The 12,363-nt window shown below is 35.7% G+C and overlaps 1 protein-coding gene across 1 annotated transcript; it reads left to right on the forward strand.

Moving 5' to 3' along the window:
- The first annotated feature begins 2,504 nt into the window (after positions 1 to 2,504).
- On the forward strand, positions 2,505 to 11,542 carry LOC132034170 (DIS3-like exonuclease 2). The gene is made up of 7 exons (XM_059424442.1): positions 2,505 to 2,751; positions 5,991 to 6,319; positions 6,426 to 6,479; positions 6,598 to 6,666; positions 6,782 to 8,974; positions 10,448 to 10,519; positions 10,719 to 11,542. Exons 1-7 carry the CDS (start codon positions 2,619 to 2,621, stop codon positions 11,052 to 11,054), a joined length of 3,186 nt encoding a protein of 1,061 aa, XP_059280425.1. The 5' UTR covers positions 2,505 to 2,618; the 3' UTR covers positions 11,055 to 11,542.
- Positions 11,543 to 12,363: the final 821 nt, after the last annotated feature.

Raw genomic sequence — 12,363 nt, forward strand, 5'->3', positions numbered from 1 at the left:
TCACAACGATGTGAGTGATTGTTTACTCGTAAAACGGTACAGTTAAATTTGTATACGTGGCTTATGGACACTCGAATCCAGATGACCAAATTGACAAGATAATGAACAAAAATGAAAGATAATCAAAATAGAAAACAAGATGAGACTGGATCTCGAGGACTCCGTGGAATCTGGTTTTTTGGAGAAATTCCCTGAACAAGCTTGAAAGTATCCTTAAGAACAAGAACTCAAAAGAAACTACTGAGTGTTTTACTTGTTGAAATCATAATGTGTTACACTGATAGTGAAGCTCTCTATATATAGCTGACATATGAGGAACATGATCCACTAATCACGCCCTTTTAATTAAACAGGGTAAGGGGTTTTAGTAATAAAATGTTAAAAGGTTGAACTTATTGTATTTAAAGCATGGATCCATCTATATTATTGTGCTTGTTACGAAGATTTGGTTATAGTTACTTGATTGTTGATTTTCTTAAATGTCGACACCCCTTGTACTCAACTTCGACATTCATCTTTTTTGTCATTTTTTTTTGTCTTTTCTTCTTATTTTCCTACTAATATAACTACTCTCTTCATCTTAAATATTCATTTTCTATTAACGAATGCGATGAGTGGAATAGTTACGTATCAATAGTAAATAGGTGAGAGAGGCGAACAATAACAACTTTTAGCATAAACATACTGGACACAATTTTTAACATTATGTGTGTTCTGAAAAATAGCTTCCAACAGTTACAACTACCGATTAGATCAATTCCCAAATCAATTGTCTTGGTTCTTTTTTCCTTCCTTATAAAGTCTTTATAAAGTCTCTATTAAATGTATGTAATTCGCCAACAATCGATATAAGTTTAAGGGTCAGATAATATGTCTATATCTCATTTATGTCTTTCCAAATTTCATACTCAAAAGTCAATACTGGATCTCGCCCAGCGTTATCGCATCACTACGGGAAACTGTACAGCTCCTGTTTCCTTGATAGACTATGAAACTGTAACACAAGCGGATATTCTTTAGAGACAAGTTATTTTTTGTTGTAGTAGTAATGTTCTTTTCCTTGCAATGATTTTCCTCTAGTTATAAGCTTTTATTTATTCAGCTGAATTAATTTGGTTGCTTTCTGAAACAAGTAACAACATATACATTACTCTATTGAAGGGTGAAATCAATCTATTCAAATCTTTCCATTTCTGTTAGCATTCCCCCTTTGTTGCTATTTTTATTTTCATTGGAGAAGTATCACCGATGCTTAATAGATCTCATAATTAAAAATCAATATAGTTCATTAGTTCTATCATGTAAATCACATGCCAAATGAAATCACTCTTAACATCAAGCCCAACAAAATCACAGTATCAATCAAGATATGAATATATGATTACTTAAACCGTTACAATATATTTTCTTACTTTTTCCCCTTTAATTCTTGTGCCGCATAAAAATTAGAAAATTTAATTTTAGGTATTTATGGGCAAAAAATTCAAGACTTTCAACATTTAGAGTAGTCTGTAGCTTCAAAAGTCGTCACAAAAATATAAAAGTCATGCTTTGACTTTCATTTTTCCCAACATTAAAAACGTGAACGGATCAAATTTTCTTTCGAAGTTTGTCGATACTAACAGTAAATTGAAGAAGACCAAATTTACTTTAAAGTTTGTCAATAAATATATTTAAAAAAATGAAAAGAAAAGAGACCCTACGTGTGCTCACATCCCACCCAATGCTGCTTTCACTCCCTTTACCTCAAAGCAAAAGGCGAAGTAGGATTAAAAAGCATATATCTACCTAAAAAGGAAAACAAAAAAAATATTAAAAAATAAGAAAGCTTACAAAAGAAAATAGAAAGTAAAGAACGGTATAGAAACGAGGAGAAGAGAAGACAAAAAAACCAATAGTCGGCGCAATTGTCTACGCCGACCATCATCACGTTCCTTTCACACTTCCTAAACCCATCCTATACTCATACCGACTCCATTTCAATTTACAAGTCACTATTTTTGACTTTGATATAAAATCTAGTTTTTTTTTTCCATAAAATTTGTAATGTAAAATAAATTTTAGATACTTATGATTACAAATCATTTCATTAAAGAGAATTTTTTTGTTAATTATAGAAATGTGGTTCTCTCTCCATCTCCATTCGAGTGTTTTACTTTTTTTTTTTTAAAATTTATCTAAAAATGTGTTTTTTTCTATATTTAGTAAATTGACATTTGATATGTACTACATATCAAATTTAAAATTACAAAATATATTTTATATATTATATAAATTTTTAATTTAAGACAATAAAATTTAAAACATATTTTTATTCCTTAAACATTATGACCAATCGAACAATAAAGAAAAAAGAATAACATAATTTGGAATGGAGGCAGTATATAAATACGGCAATAGTCCCTCCATTGCCTCGTGTTTCTTTTTTTTCTTTTTCTTATTCTTTTGTTATTTCCTTGTTTTCTTCTTCCGTCAATTTTTATGCATCGGAGGATTGCTTGATTCTAGTTACGTTTTCTGTCCACCTTTTTTCCTTCCCTTGTGTGCCTTATTACTTGGGCTTTCGTTTCTAGTTTTTTTTTTTTTTTTGGTTCTGTTTTAGGTTTAAATTTGAGAATATGGGTGTACTGGTTGCTGAGTCATCTGGGCAAACCCAAAATCAGAGTGGTGTAGTTGTTGATAATAATAATTTTAAGGATAAGAAGAAAAATCGTCGATCTAGACGATCTAAACAAAATTCTTCTCCAACAGGTACGTGTTCAACAATATATTTATATATAGCTTGTTCTATGTCATTATATATTGTTTCTTGATTTTACTAGTTAAACTTTATATCATTATAAAGTCTTACAGTCCTCTATTTACGGGCTTGTACCCAAATTAATTACCGAAAGGAAGCAGAGGCTGATTCAGGATTTGAAGTTTATTTCTCCCTCCCCTCTGTCTCAATTTATGTGATATAGTTTGACTAGACGGAGTTTAAGAAAGAAAGTAAGGCTTTTAAAACTTGTGGTTTAAAATAAGTTATAGATTTATTTTTTTGATGACAAGGGAACCCGCAGCTGCTACCCTTCGGGTGCGCACAGGGTAAATTCCGCTCCTGTGCAATAGCCCGCAAATCACACAGGAGAGATAACCCGCTCCTGTGTGGCCTTAAATCATTTTATTAAGGGAAAAAGGGGAATTTTTAAGTTAAATTATTTCTAAATATAGAAATGTGTTATTTTTTTTGAGATAGACTAAAAAGGAAAATGTATCACATAAATTGGGACAGAGGGATATGTGTTTATATGTAATGGTGGGTCCACTTAGCTCAAGTGGGTGTTAATTGAAACCCCCTTGCTAGAAATTTATACTGTTTAGATAGGTGAAAAGAATGGTGTATATATACTATATGTTGAATCTCCTTGATTTTTCTCGTGTGTTTGCTCTTTTTGTATTTTAACTCTTTTAGTGAGAATTTTGGCTTCACCGCTGTTCCTGTACTGATCTCATGTTAATATACAATAATAACCTGACTAAGGTAACCGGACGAAGGAACGAGTAACGATGTTCAATATGTATGTTTAAAAAGTAAAGAACCACTTAAACAAAACATATGAATGTATAAACATTATATTACAATTGTACTCAACGATTTGTCAGGTTTTGAAAATGATCAGTGATGGCATCATTAAGTACACTTTCAAATATTTCATTTTCTATAACGCAACTAAACAATCATTCAAAAATTCATCATCACTTCTGCTTTGCAAGTCATTTATAGTATGCTTATCGAAGAAAAATCTCTTTCCATCAGTGCAGTGGCATAACAATTTTTAGTGACCTAAGCCCTTCTTACTTCTTACTTTTTACATTTTCTTGTTTCGGAGTTGATTTTAGATTCTAAAGTGATACTTTTTGCAAGTTATTAACTCCCTCCAGTCACAATTAAGTGATTTTTAGGGGTTTCACCCACTTAAAAAGTCAATTAATAATATTAGTTAAGTGAATTATTTTACTAAAAGACCCTTTAGTATATACATAGGCAAATGTAAAAAAGTTTTAAAAAACTTCTTAGAAATTTGTTCAACACTTATTAAACAAGGATAATTTTGATTAGGTAATACTTTTTTGGTTTCTTAAAAGACACTTATTTTCGAATATATTAAAGAGGTTAAAAAATCACTTAAAAGGGAATGGAGGGCGTAGTTAATTGGTTCTTCTTAGTTTGATTTTTCATTTATTGCGTTTTGTAAAAGCAAAAGAGAGAAGCAGAAAAATTATTTCTCGTCGCCTTGTCGGGGTGGCGTTTTTTAAATAGCAGCGGAAGTAAAAGTTAAAAGATGCAGTGTATGGAAGTAAAAGTTAAAGTGCAAAGAATGGAAGTAAAAGTTAAAGTATGCAACAAATGGAAGCAGAACTTTAGTATATGCAACAAATGAAAGTAAAGGTTAAAATATGCTGAACGGGAATTGATCCCTCGCCATTTTTAGGAATAAAGCTGTAGCTGGTTCCTCGCTTGCCACATAACCAATATACTATTTTAGTACTGGGTTCCCAGCTAAATATACTTAAGTATCTAGTATTTGCTTAACATAAATACAGGGTCTAGCAAAATGACTGGCTTCCCGTGAACCCATACCCTATGCTATAGATCCATCCCTTAAGGGAAGGAATTGTGTATAACCATTAGTGTGCGCGTGTGGATACGTATGCCTATGTATATTCATAGATGTATGCTTGCGTGAGGATGTGTTTAGACAATATATGAGCTTCACTCCTATCTATCAAAATAAAAAGAATTAGGGATAATTTCAGAGACACCCCTTTAGGTATGACTTTGTAACACTAATCTCTCCTATAATATGAGATATTCCACCTCACTTATTTTCATTTTCTTGTAACAAAACATATTTAAATGATAAATTTTCTATTATATTCCACAAATACCCTCTTTGAACAGGAGGACTATTAGTTATTAGGTTGAAGAATGTTCTTCAATTCATGTAGAATTCTGATATGGAACTAAAAGGATATTAATTGGTAGATTTAATAAGATACACTTCCCTACGTAATTTTGGAGTTCTAGGTCTACTTAAACCTGAAAGGAACAACTTTCAGAATGCGGACATGCTTTGAGACTCTTTCTTCGGAATCTCCAGATTGTTTCTTCCGCTAATTTCATCTCATTATTTCCACAAAAGCTTTTGATCTTTTATTGAAAGACATTTGAAATCGAAAGCTATGATTATAGGAAATATCAAAACAAGAAACCAAAGATTAAAAAAAAAAAAAAATCAATTCTATTAGAAAGTTCATATCAAGTTGATCTTAAAATGTCCGGTTCACGATAAGACACCTTAATTATCGTAGCATTGTTTGTTGTAAACCAGGAAGATGATACTTATGATTTAACTATGGGAGCCGATAATTGATGGGAAAAATGTATTTCCAACTTAGAGGAAGAATTAATGGCGTCATGAATAGGTTTGGAGAGAGGAGACAAGAGGGGAAGTCTATGAGAGGGTTAATGTCATAAAAAGGTAGATTTGGAAGATTATAGAAAATTTATCATTTAAACATTTATAGTTACAAAACTACCAAAATAAAGGAGGTGAGTGTAATATCTCAAATCACAGGGGAGGTGGTTTATCAAGGCAAACCTAGAGGAAGGTTTGTGATTAGAGCAGCTACTCACTTCGGACCACATTAGTTTGGCAAAACTAGAGCTTGATGCTAGAGTTGAAATGCATTTATCTTCTTGTGTGTTCTTTTATGTTAATTGTGTTTCCACTTTATGTTTCTTTTAAGTTATTGTACTTCCTCTTTGGTTTCTTCTATAATGGATATAACTAGTTTAACCAATTTTTAATTATAGTGTTTGCCTTTTAGTGTTGTGAGTCCTTTTCTTGAGTGGGGAAAACAGTTGAACTTTTTACGGATTGTGGTTTGGAACTGTCTGTAGTTTGTAATTTCCTCTCACTTATTTGAGCTTGTACTTGCAACAGCTAGTAGTTCGTTGACTGGCTATCTTGGAGAATCGAATTTCAAGGGAGGTGTTCCCATCTTGGATCATGAAGGATCTAAAGAGCTTTCATTGCCTAGAGCATCAAACATTGCTTTTACTTCGATGCCCACAATGCGTTTAAATGAACAGGCAGCAGAGACTGAAAGTCTCCCAGTGCAGCTAACTTTTTCACCTGGTTTTGGTGGACAATTACATTCAGGTTCATGCCCAGACCCTATTGTTTATGGTGACCCGCCAATTACTTCTTACCCACAGAGGAAATATTTTTCTTCACATTGGCCAGCAGAAGCTGTTCATAGAGCACTAGAGGTCAGCCCCATAACGTGCCTGAAAACTTGTATATTGATAGATAAAGTAATTAAAAAAATGTGGTTGTTGAATGGGAGTTTGATGATACGTTTTTGTTGTACCACAGAGGGGTCATGTCTTTAAAGCATTATTTCGCGTCAATGCTCACAATAGACTTGAGGTAATCTGTTGTAGCAGATTCAATTATCTCTTTGCTGCTCCATTTTAGTTATGCGTCAATTTGATAATTATTCTGATGCTTTCATGAGAAGCATATTTATATAACCCCTGCTTCTCAGGCCTATTGCAAAGTTGATGGTGTGCGAACGGATGTTCTTATTAGTGGAGCTGCAGCTCAAAACAGAGCCGTAAGTCTGATGTATCTTTTGTCCTTGAATTAGTCATTATAGGTGTCAGTTTATTTGTTGGTTGCTGAGTGTGCCATCTGCAGGATTACATTTTCTTTTCTACAATTTCTTGCAGGTTGAAGGAGACATTGTTGCTGTTGAAGTTGATCCTCCTTCTCTTTGGACCAGAATGAAAGGATATACAGTTGGTGTTGAGAATGCATCTTTGGTAGATGATGGTATGTTGGAATCTGACAATTTAGACTTTGTCAGAGAGAATTGCAAAGGGAAGAACAAGATAGACACAGATTATGAGTTCAGTAGCTGCGGAAATTGTTCTAGCCCCTTAGAAAATGCTTTAGGTTATAGAAGTAGGGGAGAAATTTCAGATCCTGAAGAGAAGGTACAAGCGGAGAACGATTATGTGAATAGACATAATTTGACTGCTCCGAAACCTTCCATAAATGATGCTATGCATGTGACTGAGAGATTGTCAGCCGCTGTGAATTCATTCCCATCTAAACGACCAACAGGTAGGGTTGTGGCTATCCTTGAGGGGTCGCCCCGTCGGGACACTATCGTTGGTTTTCTCAGTGTCAAAAAGTGGATGTGGAGTAGGGAGTGTAACAAAAAGGACTTGAAGAAGAATAATAAACATTTATCGACTGCTTTGAACTGTCAATATCTCTTGTTAACACCAAATGATCCTCGGTTACCAAAAATGATGGTGCCATTTAAGAGCCTGCCAGACTTCATTTTGAAAAGATTGGAAGCTGGTGATGTGGCAGTGGAATTGGAGCTAGTAGCCGCACGGATTGCAGATTGGGCAGAAGAGAACTATATTCCAGAAGCTGAAGTCACCAACATATTTGGACGAGGTGGAGAAGTGAAACCACAGCTTGCTGCAACCTTATATGAAAATGCAATTGATTCTTCAGAATTCTGTCAAGAGACCCTATCATGTCTTCCAAGTATCCCATGGGAAATACCTAAAGAGGAGCTTCAGAGTAGAAGAGACATCAGAAATTCGTGTGTTTTTACTATTGACCCTGCTACTGCCACTGATCTTGATGATGCACTCTCTGTTGAAAGTTTGCCTGACGGTAATTTTAGAGTTGGGGTCCATATTGCTGATGTCTCATACTTTGTTCTACCAGACTCGGCTTTAGATGAAAATGCCCAGGCAAGGTCAACAAGCGTGTATTTGTTGCAAAGTAAATTGCCAATGTTACCCCCATTGCTCTCTGAGAATCTGGCTTCACTTAATCCTGGGGTGGACAGACTTGCTTTTTCTAATTTTTGGGACATTAATCAATCTGGGGAATTTATTCAGCGCTGGATTGGCCGCACTACAATTCGATCTTGTTGCAAGCTCTCGTATGAGCATGCTCAGGATGTTATCGATGGGTTGCTTGATGATCCAAGTTCTTATAAAGGAGAACATTCATTGCCAGTGGTACATGGCCTTTTTAAATGGTCTGATGTTGTTACATCTGTCAAGAACCTTTATGAAATCTCTAAAATCTTGAAGAAAAAAAGGTTTGAAGATGGGGCTTTATCACTCGAAAGTCCCAAAATAGTTTTCTTATTTGATGAAGAAGGGATACCTTATGATTGTGTGCTCAGTGGAAGTAAGGAGTCGAACATGCTTGTTGAGGAGTTTATGCTTTTGGCTAACAGGACAGCTGCTGAAGTTATAACTAGAGCTTATCCTTCTAATGCACTATTACGAAGGCACCCTGAACCCAACCCGCGTAAGCTCAGAGAGTTTGAGTCCTTCTGCTCTAAACATGGTCTGAGATTGGACACTACTTCTTCTGGCCAGATTCATAATTCATTGGAGTGCATTAGACGAGAGCTGGCGGATGATTCTGTGTTATTAGAAATTCTTATGTCTTACGCCACAAGACCCATGCAAAATGCAGCTTACTTCTGCAGTGGAGATGTAGAAGATGAAAACGATAGGGGTCATTATGCCCTTGCTATTCCTTTATACACGCACTTTACTTCTCCGCTTAGGCGCTATCCGGATATTCTGGTGCATCGGATGCTTGCTGCAGCTTTAGAAGCTGAAGAGGTGTATCTGAAGCTCAAGTATCCAGATGGGGGACGCCAAAGATGTTTGACCGATGTATACTTCGATAAAGATGCAATTGGATCACCTGAAGCTCAAGAAGCATTATCTGCAGCAGCATCAAAACATAAGGTTCCGTGTGCAGAAAGTCTTGCTGGTATTGCTTCCCATTGCAATGAAAGAAAGTTGGCTTGCAGGCACGTGAAAGATGCTATGGAAAAACTCTACATGTGGGTACTTCTAAAAAGAAAGGAGGTACGTAAAGTATGTTTAAAGCATTCTACTCTTGTACAACACATGAAGGTTGAAGGCAGCAATTGGTGTTGTGGGATGAACTCTAATTAATATGCATGTTAAAGATAAATGCTGGTTTAGAATTAATAAGATAAAAGGGATAATTGCAATTCTTCTGCCTTTTTTTTTTTTTGGGGTGTTGAAAGAAAGTCAGATCTTCTGCTTTGTGTTTTCATACTTGACATCTGCGTTTCCTGATGGTTCAAGCTATCAGTGCAACTGGGGTTTTGCACCAAAATTGCTTTATTTGGTGCCTGAAATGCTATCAGGTCTTAGCTGAATGTTTGTAAGTCACAAATCTTGAAGCTGAACCTCAGCCATTGACAAAAAAGTAGGTAATGGCCTGAACTTGGTAGTATTTTTTTTGAGAATTTAGCAAACACATTAGGCTTGTTATATTTTTAGTAAAGAACATGAAATCTTTTGGAAGTACAGCAATGTAGGGTGTAAGAAAGACATTTTAGGGGGCTGAATTTACAGCCCAAAGAGCAACAGAACGCTAGAGAAACTTAAAAATTTGGCATGTCATTTAAGCTACTAAATTTGTTAGCATACGGTTTGTAAATTTCACATCTTGCAGCTGATTTCAGCCATTGAAAAATGAGTAGGTCTTGAAGAGAATTCAGCAAACACATAAGGTTTGTTATATTGTTTTCTTGATAAGTAAGGTAGTTTCATATATGAAGCCAGCATCAAGTGATTGCTTGTTATACTTTGAGTAAAGAACATGAACAAATTTAGAAGTTCAGCGAAGTAGGGTGTAAGAAAGACAGTTTGGGGGCTGGATTTACAGCCCGAAGAGCAAGAGAATGCTAGAGATCCGTGTACTTTTAGTTGTTCTGCAAGTCTTTGTGTAGGAAATTCCAATAGCTTTACATGGGAAAGAGGTGAGGATATCTTCCTTGGACTGTATCAAAATTTCTAGGATCAAAGTAGTCCTAATAACTTTTGCGTCAATCACGTTTTGAATGAAAAGGGCCGAATGGCAGGATAATAATGGCATTTTTGTACTCTAACCAAAAAAAAAGAAAAAAAGAAAAAAAAGAAGATATTTTGCACTGTTAGTTGTGCTACAAGCTATGTTGCTCGGATATGGGTGTGGGCACCCAACACAGGTGCAGATCTAGAAGTCAGAAGATCTTTCTTGATCAATCCCTTTGCCCCTCATTCTTGAAGATCCTTTCCAAGTTTGAATTTGTTCATTTGGAATCTGGGTTCTTCTACTTCATATTTATCTATAAAAAGTTGCAATAGCTACACATGGGGAAGATGTGAGGATTACAGAACCTGATTATTTGTATAACCTTTTCCCTTGTTCTTTATTAAAATTTTCCTCTCACCTCTGGTCACTTATCTGACTTCATCCTTGTACATTATCAAATCTGCAAGGACAAGAATAGTCCTTTGATTATTCGTGTGTTATCCTCCATGCAGATATTGTTCTCAGAAGCAAGAGTTATGGGTTTGGGACCACGATTCATGTCATTGTATATTCACAAGCTTGCTGTAAGTTTGTTACCTTGATTAATTGATCCATTTAGTATTTACAATCCAGAAGTTTTCTTTAGGACCAGTTTTCTCCATCGGATTCCAGCAAGTTGTTCATGCCTTTTTCTCTAAATGTCTTGTTTTGTACTTGTTATGTATATCTGGCATGCCCTATTCTCTGAATGTCTTGTTTATGTTGTTTTGTACATACTTTCAGACTGAACAGCGGATCTACTATGATGAAGTTGAGGGACTTACTGTGGAGTGGCTTGAGGCTACTTCGACATTGGTACTTAGTCCGTCTACTAATAAGCGCTTTAACAGGAGGAGCAGCCCAGGGAAGTGCAGGTCACTTGAAGAAGTAGCACTCATTCTTAGCCCGTGTGAGCTGAACCAAGAACTCGATCTGTGTGGAACAAAGATCGAACCTGCTGTTTTCCCTGTGACTCTGCAACTCCTTTCAACAATCACTGTTGCTCTTCATGCTATAGGAGGAGGGTATGGGCCCCTTGATATTGGGGCAAGGCTGTTTATTACTTCATATTTCAAGTAACTTGGCCTTTATATATGAATATCACTGGTTGAAAGTGTGATATCTTGGAAGTACGCGCAACTCTGGTGTATAGATACCAAGGTAGTTTGTAGGTTGAGTAGAATTCAAATATTCTGACTAGATTGCCTGATGCCTTATATAGCAAGGGCTCAATGTCGGACTGACATCTAATAGGTGTAGATAAATGGGGACTTTTTATATAGTGGCTGTTTTTAACCAAAGCTACCTTTAGGATATGGCCCTTTTTTTGGTTGGCCGTCTCTGTCCTATATAAGTTAGCTGACTCTGTTGCATCGGCACTCTAATGTTCTGATGACAATTTCTGTTTAATGTTTTTCCTTCAAGTTTCTGCAGGACTAGGACCCATTGTTTTTGAAGTTGGGAGTCCTTGACAGTTCTACTTTTGTATGGTCGTTTGATTTCGGGCTGTAATTCATTGCCTACATAAATACTATTCCTTTTGTTATATATTTTCAAAGATTCTCCTTTGTACGCTATGCCAATATTTTTGTTTTCCTTTGTAATCTATGGAAAAGGTTATGCAAAGCGTCCATAGAGTATCTATACTGGCGTGCAATATTTATTTATTTTTTAGCTCATTCAGAAGGATCTCATAATTCATTTATCCATCGTTGTCCTTAGAGTATCTATACTAGTGGTAGGATGCAACTGTTGTAGGAATAATCAGAGTACACAAACTATTTTGTTCTTATCTCTTTTAAAGAAAGTGATTCCAATGGCATGTTATTGGATCCAGATAAAAGCTGATCCATTAAGGAGCTTTCAGGATGGAAAAAGGCACAGCTCCCATGTTTTAGAATCAGATTAAATTCTTGACTATGCCAAGGCTTGCTTCCATAAGAAGTAGAATGACTCAGAATTCTCCATAGTACGTCAAACACAGAGATACGCATGCCATCATTTCAATTTCTGATTTCAGATTCAAACAGTTATCCTCCCACGGACTAACTCTATATTTCAGATTCTGACATTCTTGGATTTTACTATGATGGTTTGTATTCATACAAATAGAAACTGACGTGATCTTTGGAAGATTGCGCATCTCAATCGTTTTCAATTCAACACAATACTCAAGGACGAAATTGACAATCAAGGGGCAACTATTATAGAGCGCCCAAAGCATGTTTTCGCCTAAATTCACCACACCACTAGATACCGACACACGCGTCAGTTCACAACCTCAGAAACAATTAGGGGTGGGCATTCGGGCCATCGGATCGGATATGAAATTTTCGGTTTTCGGATTGAAGAAATTACAATCCAAATCCAATCCAAATAAGTTCAGATC

The sequence above is a fragment of the Lycium ferocissimum genome, chromosome 10 (genome assembly GCF_029784015.1).
Source record: "Lycium ferocissimum isolate CSIRO_LF1 chromosome 10, AGI_CSIRO_Lferr_CH_V1, whole genome shotgun sequence".
In the NCBI taxonomy this organism is placed as follows: Eukaryota; Viridiplantae; Streptophyta; class Magnoliopsida; order Solanales; family Solanaceae; genus Lycium; species Lycium ferocissimum.

Coding starts and splice junctions, on each gene's coding strand:
- LOC132034170 (XM_059424442.1), top strand. CDS start 2,619: ATGGGTGTACTGGTTGCTGAGTCATCTGGGCAAACCCAAAATCAGAGT. Junction 6,480..6,597: donor ATGCTCACAATAGACTTGAG/GTAATCTGTTGT, acceptor CCTGCTTCTCAG/GCCTATTGCAAAGTTGATGG. Junction 8,975..10,447: donor TACTTCTAAAAAGAAAGGAG/GTACGTAAAGTA, acceptor TCCTCCATGCAG/ATATTGTTCTCAGAAGCAAG.